This window comes from Neovison vison, chromosome 4 (genome assembly GCF_020171115.1).
Source record: "Neovison vison isolate M4711 chromosome 4, ASM_NN_V1, whole genome shotgun sequence".
Taxonomy (NCBI): domain Eukaryota; kingdom Metazoa; phylum Chordata; class Mammalia; order Carnivora; family Mustelidae; genus Neogale; species Neogale vison.
The window spans coordinates 62147279-62167544 of NC_058094.1; the positions used below are offsets into that span (position 1 = coordinate 62147279).

At 36.4% G+C, this 20266-nt stretch overlaps 1 protein-coding gene across 1 annotated transcript in view; it reads left to right on the forward strand.

Annotated features, from left to right (window-relative positions):
• Positions 1 to 20266, forward strand: part of EYA1 (EYA transcriptional coactivator and phosphatase 1) — a 174894-nt gene that overhangs the window by 152329 nt on the left and 2299 nt on the right. The window contains exon 17 of the mRNA XM_044245466.1: positions 1960 to 2060. Coding sequence (XP_044101401.1) covers positions 1960 to 2060 — 101 coding nt within the window. The remainder of the gene's footprint in view (positions 1 to 1959; positions 2061 to 20266) is intronic.

Here is a 20266-nt window from a genome sequence, read left to right on the forward strand (position 1 = left end):
CTCTGGGCCAGGCATGGAGCCTGTTTAAGATTCTCTCTTTCCCTCTTCTTCTCCCCGCACGTACTCTCTTGCTCTCAAAAAATAAAAAATAAGAATAAGAAAAGTACAGATTGAAACTCCTATAGTTTTGCTAATTTTGCTATCAAATGAGCTATAATTTGGGAGATGATGCAGAAAACCCAGGAACCTTCCTATTAGGCAAGTGGCAGTAATTGAAGGAGATAACTGTATCTCGTTTTTAGCAGGGCTATGATGTTCTTCCAGATAAAATGGATTCATCAGAATGAAAATTTCGTGTAGTATCTCTCATTAGCTTCTAAAAGTCAGCTTCAGTTTTTCAGTCTTTATTATGGAAGAATCTATGTGACTCAGACTTTACAGTGAAGCCTATAGAAGATAGGATATAGGTGAGAAATTTTTTTGTCTACCACAGCCTCACCTTTAAATAACATTGAGTTTACCTTCCTTTTCCCATGAAAGGGAAACTTGGCAAAAACACATAAACATTTCCCTCTAAGGAGGAAAAAACTTTCATGACCTCTGAATTTTTGATTGTATATTTTTGCAGTGGAAACTACCCTTTGTATTTGTTTCTTAAAGTGATTTAATATTTCACAGTTTAGTGGGCAACTAAAGAAGCATTGAAATTACATCCTTTGAATAAGGCTGGCCAGATTTCATTCTGTCAGATGCAAACCAGAGATTTTAGTGCAAAATACAAATATAAAGCATACATTTGTTTAAGCAAACAAGCAATTTGTTCATGAGTATATCTGATCCTTATTTGAAAGAGATGTGGCCTGCTCAGTCATTTACATTTGAAAACTATAAACTATCCCATTGTCCATTAAAATGGTCCTGTTGGCAGCCCAGGACTTGGAACAGCAGTTTCTTCTCTAAAGGAGCAACAGTGGCTGTGTTAACTGTAGGGATGGGCCCCCAGAGGGCCCAAACCAAGTCTTGACTTGGGAAAGATTAGATAAAGGTATTCTGTTACCTTTATCACGTTTTTCCTCTAGGAAGGTGCTTTATTGGACATTAGATGCGTGGGTAGGGCAGGTGTTGATCTTTCTGGAGTGCCCCAAATTACCTGACATTTATTTCAGAAGCAGTTTTACCAAAAGATTCCAAGTAAACACATTAGGTTTGGCGGGGCCTGGGGGCAGTGGTCTTTCATTCAGATAGACTCCCAACTGGAAAACGAATGAATAAAGGGATTCCACTGTTTGATTTCTCCTGCTATAACAAAACCAGTCAGTTTCTTTCATCCTTCCCAATAGACTTGGGATCAGATATTATTTTCAGAGTTTGGTATATCGTGAAACATTTTTTAAATAAAGTTCAGGGAGGTTGCCAGAATTGCATGCCTTCATTAAGTCTCAGCTGGTAGGAAAAAAAAGTACTGCTGCAAAACATTATTTTTTTCCCAAATGCTATACTATGATCAACTAGATCCTACTTTTTATAAAAGAGCCTTTAGGAAAAGAATATTAAAATTGACAATTTCTCAGTGGCTCAGTTAGTTAAGCATCTGCCTTCAACTCAGGTCATGAACCCAGGGTCCTGGGATGGAGACCCAAAGCAGACTCTCTGCTCAGCAGGAAGCCTGCTTCTCCCCCTGTCCCCCCTACCCCCCAACCCCCCTGCTCATGCTCACATACACATGCTCTCTCTCTCTCTCCCTCGCAAAAATAAATAAAAAATAATCTTTAAAAAATAAAAAATAAAATTGACAATTTCCAAGGGACAAGTCACCACATGGATAATTTACAATTTGTAATTTACCTTGTTGTTCCACGTTCTACCCAAATGGCATCTATAAGCACTCTTTTCCAGTTTGTACAAGTAGGATAGAGTTGAATCAGAAGCATAAAGGAAGTATTTTGTATAAAAGGTTCAAGCACTATAGCACTGAGTTACCCAAACTTTACACTTTTATAATTTATTTTTATGTATTAGGAAAGGAAAGCTGTTTTGAGAGGATAATTCAAAGGTTTGGAAGAAAAGTGGTGTACGTCGTTATAGGAGATGGTGTGGAAGAAGAACAAGGAGCAAAAAAGGTCAGTGTTCCTCGGTAGTGCATCTCGTACCATTTAATTTTTTGTCTTCAGAATGCTCATTGCTGGATCATTTAAACAAGTTCCCTTTCTCTGAAACAAATCAGAAACGTGTTCAGAACTGTAAGCAATGAAAAAGGACAGAGTACAATTAAACAAATATGGCCTTTTTTAAGAGTACTGTGTGCAAACTCAAAGGTCGTGGATGGCTGGTCTTCACAGAACGTAGACTTTTGAGCAGAAAGGAAGGTCTCATGCTGTCGCCGTCATCCAGAACAGAGATAACACATTTGCTGTGCTCATGTGAGCATGTCATATTCTGCCCCATGGCAGACATTGCCAAGTGATTAAAACCTACCTGAGCCTGAATGCAGCCCAAGAACCTTCTAAATATCACCTCAGAAATACTCTACCAGTTGGTCAAAGCTGGTTTGCCAAACTGTTTGCCGCGGTAGAGTAGAGTGCCGCCTTTGTACCACAAGGTCAACTTCTTCTCCCTTGGGAGACTTGGAAAGGAAGCAGGGGCCAGAGCCAAGGGTGAGTCCCTTGACTCCCCGTTTGCCCATCAAACACCCTTTCTTTCTTCTGAGTCCCTGCAAGTGTCCTTCTGCCATTTCCCTCAGCAAAAGCTTGCTCATTAGCATAATTTATTACATTTCAAACAGGGGAGGAGAAAGGGACCACATTTCTTCACTCTGGAACCACTCAGGATCTTCACAGTCTAGATAAACACAGCCTACCTGGACTGTCTTTCTCACCCCAGCACTTGGCATTGCCATCTCTTCAGCCATGCCCTGCAACCCCTCCCAGCTGTCACCTCTGCTTAGAATGTTCTTTTCCCTAATGTGCTACTGTCAGTGTCTTACTTACTTTTCAAAATCCAGTGCCTATTCCACCTCTTCTATTTCCCTTGTTTATAAGAGCTTAATTATAGTATTCACTCACACTTTAATTGGAGAAGTTGTAAATAGCTTGACTATTTGAGCAGACAGCCCAGGTTTGAATTATAGCTCCACTGCTTAACAGTTCTGTGACTTTGAACAAGCTACAAGCTATGGATCCCTCCTCTTTCTCTTTCCTTATCTATAAATAGCAGTAATAACAGCATCTAGCTCATTGGGCTATTTTAAGAATAACATTTTTTTAAAATGTAAAACACATAACACAGAGCCTGGTACTTATGAGGTGTGCTATAAGTGATAAAACTATTATTAATTATTTGTGGTTATGCCTGTTTCAGCCGTAAAAGATGAGCTCAAGAGGTAGGAATCTTATCTTGCTTAGTTTGTCATTTGAGACTTTGTTTTCAGTTTTTTTGTTTTGTTTTGTTGGGTTTTTGTTTTTTGTTTTTTGTTGTTGTTTTTCTTTTACAATCCCCTAAATCTTAGCACAGTCATACTCTCTAAATATCTTTTAAATTGAAGAGCATTAAGTATTTTATAAGGTTACCCGATAGAATTATTTTCCCTTCCTTTCCCCACACACTGACTCATAGAAACCACTGTAGATTTCCATGAAGGACGCAACAATTCAGTTCTTCTGGAGTTTTCTAGTATATAACAGAAGTGACCCATAAAGTCACCAGAACATAGATTCAGCATTCAGCACGACACATGGCCAGCCTTCTTAGAGAGCCTAAAGATGATTTAATTCACCTTCAGGGTCTCTGAGTTCTAATAAAAGCAGAGAAACAGACCCTAATTTTGTAAATAATATATTATGTCACTTATTCCCTTGATACACAATGTGCCCAGGATTACATGCTTCCCCAAGTGGGATCGGTGTGGTCGGAAACCCACACACGCTTCAGATCCAATAGAGGTTGATGCAAAGCTGCATTTGCTACATACAAGCCCGAGTTCTGACATTCCAACTTTACCAGGGGGCAACTACCATGATCATTAGGTACATCTGTCAGCCCTTTGGGCTATTTCCATAAAGTGAAATTTTTCCCAGAATAAATTAGAATACCTAAAACTCAGCCCTGGAGAGTTAAAGAGGATGTTTAATGGCAATCCAGACTCAGGTCTTCTTCCTGGGAGAAGCCTCTGGAATCCTCCATGCCTTTCCTAGGCAGGACCTCGTACTGGCTAGTGGGATAGATGTGCACGCTTTGAACAGCATAGAAATGAAGAGCCACATCTCATGCCCCTGCAGCCCAGGGGCAAAGATGTGACTCTGCCCGCTCAGCTGGTCATCCTCCCTCTAGTAGTCACCAAAAAGTTGAGCTTCAGGAGAAGGTTGCCACAATGCGGCTTTCCAGCTTGTGGTAGGCAGAAGGATGCTTATAAAAGTGATGACTTATTATGCCAGGAATCCTTTGGGCCCTAGCAAGGCTTCTGTATGGATAAGTCACTTCCTAAACCTTTCAGAGAAGCAGGTTTCTTATATGTTCATCATGGGTAAACATAACATGGAAAAAGTAAAGGAATTCTTGGTTTGATATTAGAACTGGAAGTGGTAATGGGGCTAAGAGTATTTGTTCTCTTGGCAGAATGGTGAATTTTTTGACTGGAATGAGTATTCTTAGCTTCAGCTCTCTGGTTTGATGTTGTGGGATGAGTATATGTTGTAAGGATCCAGTAGTATATGTTACAAACTCTTTGCACCTTGAGTCTTATCCGTGTGGGGACTCTGACAAAAATGTGAGCAGGAGTTATAAGACTGTTGATGTGTGTGTGTGTGTACAACGTACAGATTTTTCAGAAAGTTCAGATTCCTGATAATCTCACAAAAAATTCAGATGTCATCAATCTATCATCCATAATGACAAACTGACCATTCCTTTCTTATATTCTGTCTAACCTTGTTAGGTCAGCTAGTATTTAAATAGCAGTATTCTGTGCATACGTTAAACAACAGGAATCTAATAATTCACAGTAGAAGAGTCTCTTTCTAAGTGGTCTTCTGCAGAGAAATAAGAGAATATTTAACTTAGGGAAAATGTTTAATTTAGGGGGGAAAGAATACTACTTAGTAATATCCCATTTTTAAAACTATATAAAAATTCAAGCTAAAGAAATAAATTAAGAGATGGTTATCCATGTTGTCAAAAGATTAATAATCATAATGGTGAGAAAGAAGAATTATTACAGTGATAAACCCCTTAATTATATTCCACACTCTCTTTTAGGCCTTTCCTATCCATTATCTCATTAAATCCTTATCGTAATTCTATGAGGAATGAGTTCTTCGACCCACTTTATATATGAGAAAACCAAGGTGCAGGAAGGTGAATAATTTGGCCAAGACCACATAACTTAGAAGTAGCCAAACTAGAATTTGACGCTAATTATATCCATGAGATGGAGCACACAGTTCCTTTAAATTATAAACTTGATTACGTATCCTAAATATTATTTGATTTTTTTAAAAAAAGAATTTCATGCTTTTTAAAAAAATTATTAGAATAAAGTGTACAATATTTGCTTCTTTCCTTTTGGGAAGCAGACAGAACTATTTAAGTGTTCTCTTTCTCCTAAGTTTACATTCATCATTAAAATTATAAAAAATAAATCATTGATTCTAATGCCATTTGTGAGCATTTTCAATTATTAAATAAAATAGTGAACCAGTCAATTTCTGCAAGTTTGAGTGCTAAAATGCTTTGCAAAATCAAAACTTTGCAGTTTTTCTAAGTCAATTTTAACCATTTAGCTTGTCTTTCCTAGTTTCCTAAGTCCTTTTAAAAATCTAATAGAACATTCTTTCTTTTTCCCTGTAGAGATGTCTTTCATCTCTCTAAATAATGTTCTTTTGCTTGAGGTAGTTACTTTTTTCAAGCTCAGAAATGAAACCAGTAAGTATTCTGCCAGTCGTCTGTTTCGTTATGGTCAATTGAAGTCTGTTCTGTCATCTTTGTTCTCTTTGCCAGTATAGGGGCTTTCAGTAATTTTATCTAATTCTATAATTCGTATCATTAAAACATACCCCATCAAAGAGAAAAAGTTGAAAATACCTTTGTTTATTTAAAAGAACAACTTTCTTCCAAAAAGATTGCATGAAAGAGTTTTCTGCAAGCACCTCTTTGTTCCTAGAAAGACCGCAGAGAATGTGAGACGAGCCATATGGATAACTTTCTCTGACCTGGGTCTTCTGTTGTTGAGATCTGCCAGGCTTTCTTTTTGAGCATAGGATTCCATGTTTCCCTGATACAGCATCCTTTGCATGACAACAATAGGCATATATATGACTTCTAAAAAGTCAAAATGTAAGTGATAGTCTTCTGCATACCAGTAGCAATTTTCGATTCTAGAATAAAAGTGGCCTTGTTTTAGAACTCTTCAACTAAACTAAACTTACTTGAAATAGGTTGCTGGTGAACACCAGTGAGAAAGGGACAGGCATCCATTATTCTGTGTAATGGCAAAGGCTTCATCAATAAATGTCCATTTTATGTATGTATGTATGTATGTATGTATATTTTTAAGTATAGCTGACACACCCTGTTACATTAGGTTCGGATGTACAGCACAGTTATTCCACAGCTCTGTACTGTGCTCCTTACAAGGGTAGCTACCATCTGTCACCATACAGCACTATTACAATACCACTGATTATATCCCCTTGCTGTGCTTTTGATCACCATGACTTACTCATTCCATAACTGGAAGCCAGGACCTCTCACTGTGCTTCTTTTATTCTGCCCATTCCCCTCACCCTTATCAATCTCTCTCAACCAGTATATTCTCTGAATTTATGGAGCTGTTTCAGCTTGTTTGTTTGTTCCTTTATAGGTTTTGTTTTTTAGATTCTACACATAAGTGAAATCATATGGCATTTGTCTTTCTCTGACCTATTGCACTTATACCTTCTAGGTCTGTCCATGTTGCCACAAATGGTAAGATCTCACTTTTTCTGTGGCTGAATTAATATTTGTATATATATATACCACATCTTCTTTATCCATTTAGCTCTCAGCGGACACTTAGGTTGCTTCCATATCCTGGCTATTGGAAATAGTGCTGCAATAAACTTAAGGATGCAGATACCTTTTGAAGTAGTGTTTTTGTTTTCTGTGGGTAAATGTAGTGGAATTACTGGATCATGTGGCATTTTGTATTTTTAATATTTTTTGAAGGAACCTCCATACTGTTTTCCACAGTGGTTGCAGCAATTTACATTCCCACCAACAGTGCATGAGAGTTTCTTTTCTCTACATTCTCACCAACATTTATTTCTTATCTTTTTGATACTAGCCATTCTAATCGTTATAAGGTAACAGATCATTGGGGTTTTCATTTGCATTTCCCTGATGATTAATGATGTGTTAAGAATCTTTTGCTGTGTCTAATTGTCATCTGTAGGTCCTCTTTGGAAAAATGTATATACAGGTCCTATGCCCACTTTTTAATCAGATTATTTGCTTTTCTGGTGTTGGCTTATATAAATTCTTTATATATTTTGGATAGCAACCGCTTATTAGATATGTCACTTGCAAATACCTTCTCTCATACAGGTGGTTCCCTTTTCATTTTGTTGATGGCTCAAAAAGCTTTTTATTTTGGGGTGGTCCAAATAGTTTTTGCTTTTGTATACTTTGCCTTAGGAGACATCATCTACCAAAATGTTGCTAAAGCCCATGTCAGAGATATTACCACCTATGTTTTTTTCTACGACTGTGATGGTTTCAGGTCTCACATTCAAGTTGTGCATCCATTTTGAGTTTATTTTTGTATACGGTATAAGAAAGCGGTCTAGTTTTATTCTTTTACATATAATGGTCCAATCTCTCTAGCACCATTTATTGAAGAGACTGCCTTTTCCCTACTATATATTCTTGACTCCTTTGTTGTAGATTAATTGACCATATGCATATGGGTTTATTTCTGGGCTATTTTGTTCCATTTATCTGTGTGTTTGTTTTTGGGCCAGCACCATATTATTTTGATTACTACAGGTTTTATAGTATACCTTGAAATCTAAGACTGTGATACCTCCAGCTTTGTTCTTCTTTCTCAAGATTGCTTTGGCTGGTCAGGGTCTTTTGTGGTTTCACACAAAGTTTAGTACCTTTTGTTCTAGTTCTTTTTGTTTGTTTGTTTAATATTTTATTTATTTATTTATTAGAGAGTTCATGAGAGAGAGAGTAGAGGGTGAGGGAGAAGCAGACTCCCTGCTGAGCAGGGAGGCCTATGTGGGACTCGATCCCAGGACCCTGGGAACATGACCTGAGCTGAAGGCAGATGCTTAACTGACTGAGCCACCCAGACGTCCCCATTTGTTCTTGTTCTGCGAAAAAATACTATTGGTATTTCAATATTGGTTGCACTGAATCTTAGATTGCTTGGGGTAGTATGGGAATTTTAACAGTATTGATTCTTTGAATCCATGAGCATAGAATATATTTTCATTTGTGTCATCTTTAATTTTTCATCAGTGTTTTAGTTTTCAGGTATAGTTCACTCATCATCTTAAGTTTACTCCTAGGTATTTTATCCTTTTTGGTGCAATTATAAATAGAATCGTTTTCTTGATTTCTTTTTGCTACCTCATTATGAGTTCTAATACTTTTTTGCATGGGTCTTTAAGGTTTCCTATATATAGAATCATGTCATCTGCAAATAGTGACAGTTTACTTTTTTTTTACCAGCTGGATGGCTTTTATTTCTTATCTCACTGCTGCAGCTAGGACTTCTATTTTAGTCTATTTATCTTTTATTTCTAATTTTTCCACATTGAATAAGATAGATAAGAATGGATATCTTGTCTTGGTCCTGATCTTAGAGGAAAAGCTCCCAGTCTTCCGTAATGTAGTATGATGTTTGCTATGGGCTTATCATATATGGCCTTTGTTATATGGAGGTATATTCCTCTGAATCCACTTTGTTGAGTTTTTATCATGAAAGTATGATGGATTTTGTCAGATGCTTTTTCTGCTTCTATTGAGATTGCAAATTGAGATAATTTTTATCCTTGATTTTGTTAAGATGTTGTATCACTTTGATTTCCAGAAATTGAAGCATCCTTGCATCCACAGAATAAATCATACTTGATCATGGTGAAAGATCCTTTTAATGTATTGTTGAATGTGATTTGCTAATTTTTGCTGAGGATTTTTGCATTTGTGTTCATCAGGGATATTGACCTATAGTTTTTTTGTTTTGTTTTGTTTCTCTTTTTGTTTTTGTTTTTAAATAGTGTCTTTGCCTGGTTTCGGTAACAGGGTAGTGCTTCCTGGTCCTATAGAATGTATTTGGAAATTTTTCTTCCTCTATTGATGGAAGTGCTTTCAGAAGAACAGGTATTAACTCTTCTTTAAATGTTTGATAGACTACTCACTTTAGCAGCATATAAACGTTTAACAAAATTCACCTATAAATCCATCTGATCCTGAGCATTTATTTGTTGGAAATTTTTGATTACTGACTCTATTTCATTACTAGAATTGGTCTGTTTAGATTTTCTGTTTTTTCCTGATTATTTTTAGATTATACATTTCTGGGAATTTATCCCTTTCTTCTTCATTGTCAATTTGTTGGCATATGATTTTTCATTGTAGCCTCTACTAATACCTTGTATTTATGGTGTATGTTGTAGTTCTCTTCTTTCATTTCTGATTTTATGGAAGTCCTCTTTTTTTCCTTGATGAGTCTGACTAAAGGTTTATCAATTTTGTTTAACTTTTCTAAGATCGAGCTCTTGGTTTCATTGATCTTTTCTATTTTTTTTAAAGTCTATTTTACTTATTTCCACTCTGAACTTTATTATTTCCTTCCATCCACACACTGTGTTTTGTAATTCTTTAAGTGTAAGGTTGGATTATTTATTTGAGGTTTTCCTTATTTCTTTTTTTTTTTTTTAAAGATTTTATTTATTTATTTGAGAGAGAGAGAGACAGTGAGAGAGAGCATGAGCAAGGAGAAAGTCAGAGGGAGAAGCAGACTCCCCGTGGAGCTGGGAGCCCGATGCGGGACTCGATCCCAGGACTCCGGGATCATGACCTGAGCCGAAGGCAGTCGTCCAACCAACTGAGCCACCCAGGGGTCCCGAGGTTTTGCTTATTTCTTGAAGTAGGCCTGGGTCACTTGAAACTGCTTCAGTTTGTCTTGAAACTGCTTTTCACTGGGTCCTAAAGATTTTGGACCTTTGTGTTTTTATTTTCAGTTGTCTGTATGTATTTTTTATTTCCTCTTTAATTTCTTTGTTGACCCATTAGCCTCCACATCCAGTTTTTTTTTTTTTCAGTTTTTTAAAGTTGATTTTAGTTTTATACCATTGTGGTCTGAAATGATACTTGAAATGATTTTGATCTTCTTAAATTTATTTTTTTTTTTAAATATTTTATTTATTTATTTATTTGGCAGAGAAAGCACAAGTAGGCAGAGAGGCAGACAGAGGGGGAGGACGTAGCAGGCTCGCTGTCGAGCAGAGAGCCCGATGTGGAGCTCAATCCCAGAACCCTGAGACCATGACCTGAGCCAAAGACAGAGGCTTAACCCACTGAGCCACCAGGTGCCCCGATCTTCTTAAATTTATTGAGACTTGTTTTGTGGCCCAGCTTGTGAACTATTCATGAGAACATATCAAGTACAATTGAAAAGAATTTGTATTCTGTGGTGTAACTTCATGTATTAACTTCTATCTATTAACTCCATTGACTCTAATGTGTCATTCAAAGCCCTGTTGATTTTCTGTCTGCATGATCTACCCATTCATGTGAAGGGGGTGTTAAAGCCCTTTATACTTCCTGTATTTCTGAAATTTTTTTCCTTTTGTGTCTGTTAATAGTTGTGTTATGTATTTAGGACTCTAATGTTGGATGCATAGATATTTACAATTATTATATTCTCTTCTTGGTTTGATCTCCTTATCACTATGTAATTCCCTTCTTTGTCTCTTTTACAGTCTTTATTTTAAAGTCTATTTTTGTCTGATATAAGCATTGCCACCCCAGCTTTTTTATATCTGTCCATTTGCATAGAATATCTTTTTCCATCCCTTTACTTTCAACCTGTATGTGTCTTTAGATCTGAAGTGAGTCTCTTGTAGACAACACATAGATGAGTCTTGTTTTTTTTATCCATTCCTTCACCCTGTCTTCTGATAGGAGCATTTAGACCATTTAAAATAATTATTGATAGGTATGTACTTACTGCTATTTTGTTCATTGATTTCTGTTTGTGTTTGTAGTTCTTCTCTGTTCCTGTGTTCTCTTGCTCTCTTTCTTTGTGATTGATGGATTCTTTAATGTTACATTTGGCTCTCTTTCTCTTTTTTTTTTTCTTATGTATCTATTACTGGGTTTTGGTTTGGGGTTGCCATGAGGTTTATATATATTATCCTAAGTATATAGCAGCCTATATTAAATTGATAGTCACTTAAAATCAAACACATAATAAAAGAACTTCATTTTTACTTCTATGTTTTAGGTGCTTGTTGTCATAGTTTACATCTTTTTATTTTGTGAATTCCTTTAACTAATTTTATAGGTATACTTGGTTTTATTACCTTTGTCTTTAACCTTCATATTAGATTTATAAACATACCTTTAATGTATGTTTACTTTTACTTGTGAAATTTTGTCCTTTCATAATTTTCTTCTAATTATAGCCTTTTGCTTCCACTTAAAGATTCTAATATTTCTTATAAGGCCAGTTTTGTGGCGATGAACTCCTTTAACTTTTGTTTGTCTGGGAAAGTCTATCTGTCCTTCAACTCCGAATGATAATCTTGCCCAGTATTCTTGGCTATAGGTTTTTTCCTTTTAGTTCTTTGAATAGATCATGCCCCTTTCTTCTAGCCTGCCGAGTTTCTGCTTAAAAATTAGCCAGTTGCTTTATGGGGTTTCCCTTATATATAACTAACTGCTTCTCTCTTGCTGCTTTTAAAAACTTCTCTTTATCTTTAAACTTTGTCATTTTAATTATTATGTGTTATGGTGTAGACCTCATTGGATTCATTTGTGTGGAATTCTCTGTATCTCTTTAACCTGGATGTTTCTTTCCCCAGATTAGGAAAGTTTTCTGCTGCTTTCCCTCACTGTTTTCTTTCTGGGACCTCTATAATGCAAATGTCTGTTTGCTTGATGTTGTCTAAGAGATCCTTTAGCCTATCCTCATTTTTTTTTTTTTTTAATTTCTTTTTGCTATACAGCTTGGTTGCTTTCCATTACCCTGTCTTCCAGATCACTGACCTCTTCTTCTGCATCCTCTAATCTACTGCCAATTCCCTCTAGTATACTTTTCATTTCAGTTATTATATTCTTTAACTTTGATTCTGTTATATTTTCTTTTTGTTGAAATTCTGAATTCATCCACTCTTCAGTCCAGTGAGCATCTTTATGACCATTACTTTGAACTCTTTATCAGATAGATTGCTTATCTCTATTTTAGTTAGTTTTTGTTCTGAGATTTTAGCTTGTTCTTTCTTTTGGAACATAATCCTGTCTCCTCATTTTGCTTGACTTTCTGTGTTTGTTTATATGAATTAAGCACAGCAGCAATTTCTCCTAAACTCGAAGGAATGGTCCTGTGTATGGTCATCCTCTATGTAGACTGTGTATGCCTGGTGACTTTGGCTGAGATGCTGGAGCTATGGATGGCATGGTCTTGGTTACTCAGTGCTGGGGTTGCCCTGGTGCTCTTCATGCAGAAAGCACCATGGCAGGATAGCTGAAGTGGATGTAAGCCAGTGTATCTCAGAATATTTTATGTAGAAGTGCCTTGGCAGGGTGGCTGCAGCCAATGTAGGCATGGGCCATGGCTTCTCAGGGTGCCCTAGAAAGTCATCTACAACAAAAGTGATACAGGCCTGGAGTGTTTTGGTTTGTTTTGTGCTTGTGTCACCTTGGCAAGATGACTGGAGCTATGGAGAACATGGGTATACTGCCATCAGGTCACTTTTGTGGGACAGTTGGGGCTCCAGTGGGCTATGGGCTCACTGAGGGAGTGGGTCAGTTCTACTGCCCAGCCCCTGCTTCTGTCCAGGCTATCAAGGTAGAAAGGGAACATAAAGCATGGCACTTGCCCACCCCTCCACTGCAGAGAGATTTTTCAGCAGCATTCTCAGTGTTTGGTGGAGTTCTAGAACTAGATCCTTTATATTCTAATTGCCCTTTAACCTGCAGCTTTTGTGCCCCAGGACAGACAAATGTGTTCAGGGTTTCTTGGTACTATCCCACTCTGCTGTGATTCATAGCACTGGAAGTGAGGGTTCATGTCTCTGTTTCTCTTGCCATTCTCCATGTAGTCTGTCTTTGGTTGTAAAGAAGCTATTCAGTCAGTTTGCAATTCTTCAGAAGATATTACTAAATAAGTGCCTACTTAGTGTGTTCATGGAGAAGGTGGGTTCAGGGTCTTCCTGCATTGCCATCCATACTAGACAAACAAAAAATGTCCATTTTTTAAAAAGATTTTATTTATTTATTTATTTGATAGACAGAGATCACAAGTAGGCAGAGAGGCAGGCAGAGAGAGAGGAAGAAGCAGGCTCCCTGCTGAGCAGAGAGCCTGATATGGGGCTCCCAGGACCCTGGGATCATGACCTGAGCCGAAGTCAGAGGCTTTAACCCACTGAGCCACCCAGGTGCCCCAAAAAAATGTCCATTTTAAATGTGAACTCCAAAATTTGCTGAAATCCAAGATGAAATGGAAAACCTGATTAATAATGCTTAATTCCAAACTTATTGAGAAAAATGAGAGCTGCTTTTGTAAAAATAATAATAATAATATCTTTAATGAATTTTTTTATAGATTTTGAGATGGGGAATTACTAACACCAAGAACAGAGAATTTTATTATTCTAAAGCCATTTCACTTAGTTCTTAATGAGAACATATATATGCCAGGTCTTGAATTGGATTTCATCTTCGTTCTTAAAGAATTTACTTCGGTCTAGAGTAGGACCAGATATGTAAATAATAAAAGAGCAATGCTGTGCAATAAATTTCATGCCGAAGTTTTAGAATAATCTATCTTCCAAGATCTTTTTATTTATAATTTGGGAAGTATTTGTACATCCATATGCAAATTTTCCTGACATAATATGAAAGCAAAGCTATGTTCATTTTTTCCCATACAAATTGTAACTATAAACTTTTTTCTGTACCTGTTTTTTTTTTTTTGTTTTTACAGTATATTCTGACTGTCATTCTATATCAGTGCATGGAGTTCTGTATCTCTACTTCTTTTAAATTGCAGCACTGGCATTCTATTACTTGGATGTGCTACGCTTCAATGAGTCCCTTGGGGTGAATATTTAGGTGGTTTCCCATATTTACTATGACAAACAGTTCTGTAGTGAATGGTCTTCATGTGATTCATGCATGGGCAAGTGTGTCTGTGGGATAAATTCCTAGAAGTACAGTACCTGAGCCAAAGGTTATATCCTTTTGTGGTTTTTAACATTTTATTAATATATTCTTCAGCAAAATTCAGTTTACATGTGAGTGTTCATCCACCCAGCTTTTTTTATGTTAGTAATTTTATGTATATCTAGAAAAGATAAATGCAAAATACTAGATGAGGAGGAAAAGTAGAGGGATTTGGAAAGTTGCACATGTGGACAAGAGGAGCAGGAAGGATGTGCCATTTTCCCATTATGGAATATTTTGGTTCTAATAACCCAAAAATGTGTGCTACTTTCCAAGATATTTGCTTCAGTATCTATTTCTCTCAATATATGCCTAATCCTGATAAACTAATAATATACTCATCAGTTCCAGCTATCTTTTCTGTTTATATTTGTGGTTAGCTGTTTTTAGTCCCATGGCTCTCATTACCTGATGGAGTATCTCCATTTAGGCATCCTAAGTCATCCCATCTGAATATCAGCTAATAAAGTAACTCAGTTCACCCCTTAAATTTGTCTGGTATTCTCCTCCTCCAACCCATCACCAAGACATATGTTATTGTTTCTTCATGTGGCTCCTATCCATTGTACACATTCCATTTCCTCTATCCCTTGGCATAATTTCTCTACTACTGGGCAGCCACACCTCCAATCCATCCTTGGAATAAGTAGATATTCCAAATGCTTCTACCTGGAAAAAGCTCCTTCCTTACTAGTCTTTATTTTGAACATACCATCCCAGTCCCATCACGACACACTAATTGCTCTGTTCATCCCACCTATCAGCCTTATTGTATACGATCTCCTGACTTGGAGTCCCTTCTCTTTCCCATCTAGCTAACCAGCTTTGCCCATTCTTCAAATTCAGTGCAGGCCCAGCTTACCCTCTCCAGCTTATAACTGAGCTCTCTTCACTCTGAATGCATTCATTGATTTTTTTGTTTTATTGAGATATAATTGGTAGACATCACTATATAAATTTGAGAAGGTGTACAGCATAACAATTTTGGTTACATATATTGTGAAGTGATTGCCACAATAAGTAATAAGTTTAGTTAACAACTATCATCATAGCTACAAAAAAAATGTTTTTTAAAAATGTTTTTCCTTTACACTGAGCGGTCTTAGAATCTACTCCTAAATTTTAAACATACTATAAAGCAGTGTTATTTTTCTTACAACCGGAACTTTATATCTTTCATTTACCTTCATCTAATTCCCCCGCTCCCTGTGTCTGGTAACCACAAATCTGAAATTTTTTTTTTTTTTCCTGTGAGTTTGGGGTTTGGATTTTTGTTTTTTTTTTTTTTTTTTTTTTTTTAAGATTCTACCTATAAGTGAGATCATACAGTATTTATCTTTCCCTGACTTGTTTTACTTGGCATAAGGTCTACCAATGTTGTTGTGAATGTTAAGATTTTCTATCTTATGGTTGAATAATAGTCCATCATATATAGATGCCATAAATCTTTTATCCATTCATTCATCAGTGGACACTTAGGTTGTCTCCATGTCTTGGCTATTATGAATAATGCTGTAATGAACATAAGGGCACAGATATCTCTTCAACAGTGTTTTCATTTCCTTTGGATATATACCCAGAAGTGGAATTGCTGGATCATAGGGTAGTTCTTTTTTTTTTTTTCTTTTTTTTTTTTTGGCATTCCCACCAGGAATACGCTAGGGTTCCCTTTTCTCCACAATCTCAACAGCACTTCTTGTCCTTTCGATAATGGCTGTTCTCACACACATGAGATTGTGGTTTTCCAATTCCCAGATTAGTGATGTTGAACATCTTTTCATGCATCTTTTGGCTGTCCGTGTATCTTCTTTGGAGAAATGTTTATTTAGGTTCCCTGCCCATTTTTAATCAGGTTACTTGTTGTTTCACTACTGATTTGTATGGGTTTGTTATATATTTTTGACATTAATGTTTTATCCAATATATGGTTTACGAATATTATTTTTCCCCATTCTTTAGATTTCATTCTTTAGTCTTTCCATTTTGTTGACTATTTCTTTTGCTAGGCAGAAGTATATTTTCAATGCAATCCACTTGTTTTTTTGCTTGTGCTTTCGGTGTCATGTCCAAAAAAAAAATCATTACCAAAATCCATGTCAAGGAATTTTTTAATGTTTTCTCCTAGGAGTTTCCTGATTTCTGGTCTTACATTTAAGTCTTTAAATGTTTGCAGCCGATTTTCTCAGGATCATTTATTGAAGAGACTGCCTTCTCTCCACTGAGTATTCTTGGCTCCATTGTCAAATGTTTTGTGACCATATACATGTGTTTTATTTCTGGGTGGTTGATTCTGTTCCATTGATCTATGTGTCTGTTTTTATGCTGGTAGTATACTGTTTTTATTACCATAGCTTTATAATATACCTTGAAATCAGGAAATGTGATGTTTCCCACTTTCTTTCTTAGGATTGCTCTGTCCATTTGGGGTTATTTGCAATTCCATATAAATTTTACCTTTGTTTTTTCTACTTCCTTAAAAAATGCCACTGAAATCATGGTAGGGATTGCACTGAAACTGTGGGTGGCTTTGAGTATCATGGACATTTAAGCAGTATTAATTCTTCTAATCCATGAACATGAGATACCTTTCCTTTTGTTACATATTCAGTTTCTTTCATTCGTGTCTTATGTTTTTTAGTGTAGCTATTTTCCTTGGTTAAATTAATTCCTAACTTATTTTTTATAGGTCATTTAGTATTAGTGCATAGAAACACTATGGATTTTTGTATGTTAATTTTGTATCCTGCAACTTTACTGAATTTGTTGGTTAGCTATCATTTCTTTTGTATGGAGTCTTTAGGGTTTTCTATATAAAATCATGTCATCTGCAAATATTTTGTCCTTTTCAATTCTAATGCCTTTTTTTGCCTGCTGGTTCTTGTCAGTGGGGGCATAGGTCATGCAGATTATTTTATACATCTGTAGTAGCTACAATATTCAAGTCAAAGACTTTATTAAACCTAGAAGCAACCTTGAGTCATTTCCCCTAAACCTTCATGTTACAGATAAATAAACTGGGGCTCAGAAAAACTGTCATAATTCAAAATCCTATAACTAATGCCTGAGTTGAGAGTATAACCCAGTTCTCCTCGTCCTGGCACCTGCTTTTCTTTTGCCACCTTATCTCTCTGACTTCATATAAGAAATATCTGTTTTAGGTTTAATAATGACATGGAAAAAAATTGTTTTCTTGCACCCAGTTGTGCTAGGAAGCTCTTGTACATTCATAAACTCTTTGCATCAGTTTGTGGTGAATTAGGGAAAGCACTTGTAATATTAGTTCTAATTATTTGTGAACATGAGTTTGAGTTTCCTCTCCCCTGGATTCAGTCTTCTTATAATGACTCACTTAATATTAAATATGCTTTTCTTAAAGTAGAAGCCCAGTGAGTTTTGTGAGACTGAAGCTGCTGATTCTAACAGAGATTATTAGCCTTCATGTTATGAAATAGTGTTGAGGGTGAAGTTGCTGCCCTTGTATAGGGATGCTTCCAGAGAGTACCTCTTCCCTTTCATATATACCTAAGGTTTGCCAGTATTACTGTGGAGCTTTTTGCACTTTGGCTCAAATGAATGACCCCATCATCACTGTCTTGTAATGAGTTGTGTCTGTAATATACCACAGGCATATTTCATCACTTGAATTTGTTTCAGGGTGCTACTTGATCAGTGGTTCTTAATAATACTCCATAGGAATAATACTCCATAGGAGGAGGAAGCTATTACTATTTCCGTGAACAAGCCACTCCAGGGCTCTTTGTGAATAACCTTGCCTTTCCATAACCTGTTTTGAGGATGGTTTAAAACAATTTCTCTGTTACCTGTGCTCTAAGCTGGAATCAACTCCCTGAACTGTGAAGATAAGACACATAACCATTGTAGGACTTTGTTTACTATGGAATTAAATCCCTAATGTTTATTTTAACATTTACCCAAGAAATTAGTTGGATCTTTTTCAGTTCCTTTTCCAGTTTCTCTGCCATTCTACAGTACATACGGCTGAGTACACCAATGGCTCTCAAATGTGTTTTGTTGTCAATGGGAAACATATCTAACTTCAGATAATCAACATGCAAAAGAATTTGGCTGAACTTACTTTGTAAAAAAAAATAAATAAATAAAACAGAGCAACAGAATGACTCAACCTTTGTTCAGTTGTTCATGAGAAGCAGGTTTGGGGAAGGACAACAAATCTCTGACACATTAGAGAAAATAAAGCAAATAAAAACATACAAGTTAATTAAAAATAAAAGGATATTAAAATAGATGGTTAAATATACAAGAATGCTATATATATAGCATATATATATGTATATAGTTGAACACTTGAAAACTTTTAAAATAGTGAACGATTTTCCTTAAAAATGATGTGTCAAACATGGACTTGAAATTTAGTAAAAATAAGGAAGTTGCTAAATGGTACATACTATTTATATACACAATTTCAAATACGAGCGTGCACACATAAAAGATATAGAAAAAGATTTATGGAGGTTATCTGGATAGTAGGATTAGAAATGATTTGCTTTTCCCTATAAAACTGAAGTTGTACATTATGCAAATATTTTACAGTACACAGATTTTTATTAACAGAAAAAAAAAGCTTTCTGTGTTAACATTTTTCAGATCTGATCTATAATATTTCAGTGTTCCTCACTCAACAGAATGTGGGAGGGAGTGTTTGTATTTCAAGCTATATACTAGAGTACTGATAATTTATACTGTTGGATTAAAAGCCCATTGAGAAGAGTTAGGAGGCATTATAGCCTGTGGGCTTAAGCTTCAAACCTGACCTGATGTGAATCAAGTGTTCACTCCATACCAGCTGTTATTCAAACCTCTCCGCTCCTCCTCCAAGACTCAGTTTTTTCTTCGGTGACACCATGATGGTAATACATATCTATCCCTGAAGTTATAGAGAGGCTTGAATCTGAGACTCTATATAATGTGCTCAGGACAGTGCCTGATGAAATACTCCCTAAATTACCGCTATCATTATCATCCATGACTTCTTTGTAGGCCCTGCTCCACGTGGCTTCTGCAGCCAATCATGTCTTTCTCACAGATACAGCCAATATCGTAACAATGGAATTCCCCTTCCTTCTGTGCCCCCAACACACGCAGCCTTCAGGTGCTCTTCTGAATGGTCATCCTTTCATAACGTAGCTTAATGGTTACCTCCTCTTACCAGGAATTTCCCCCAGCTTCCCAGGCCAGAGGAACTGGCTCCTCCTAGTCCTTTCGTAACACACAGACAAAAGTTCGTGACTGTTGTGCATTTCCACATCTCACCCACAGACTGCACCATCCCTGCAGATGCGGAAAAGGAGTGAATGAATGCAAAGGAGTCCAGTCTGTTTTTCTAATCAAAAGTTGACAAGTAGATCCATCCTAAAACTTTGGAAAGAGGCCATCTGGGTCTCAATGCTGGACTATTGAAAGATAGGGAGTCCAGAAAGGTCAACATTTGATACTGGACCGTGCTATATGCTTTTAGTAGATTGCTTGAGACAAAGGCATTGTTAATAACTTAATAGTTCGCATTCTCAGAATACAACAGTTCTGTGATCTACATCAAAAGAGTTACTTGCTTTCACTTTTAGGTACAGATAAGCCCCCCCACCCAAAACTCTCATGTTCCTCTATTTGCTTCCATGACAAATCCTTCTTTTTGTCTGATTGTAATTCCTTTTGCACCGTAATTGCAAAGTACAGTCAGGCCTTCACAGTATTTCTTTTATTGTTGTTTTAAAAAGCGGTTTTTCTATGGGCTAAGTAGAATGTTGTCTTCCGAAAAACGAGGATTACCTTTCCTTTATTTGAAAAAAGATTTTGCTGATGCCTAAGTGCTTACTGTAGAGCTTTGAGCAGTAAGAGTTTATAATCATGTTTTCAT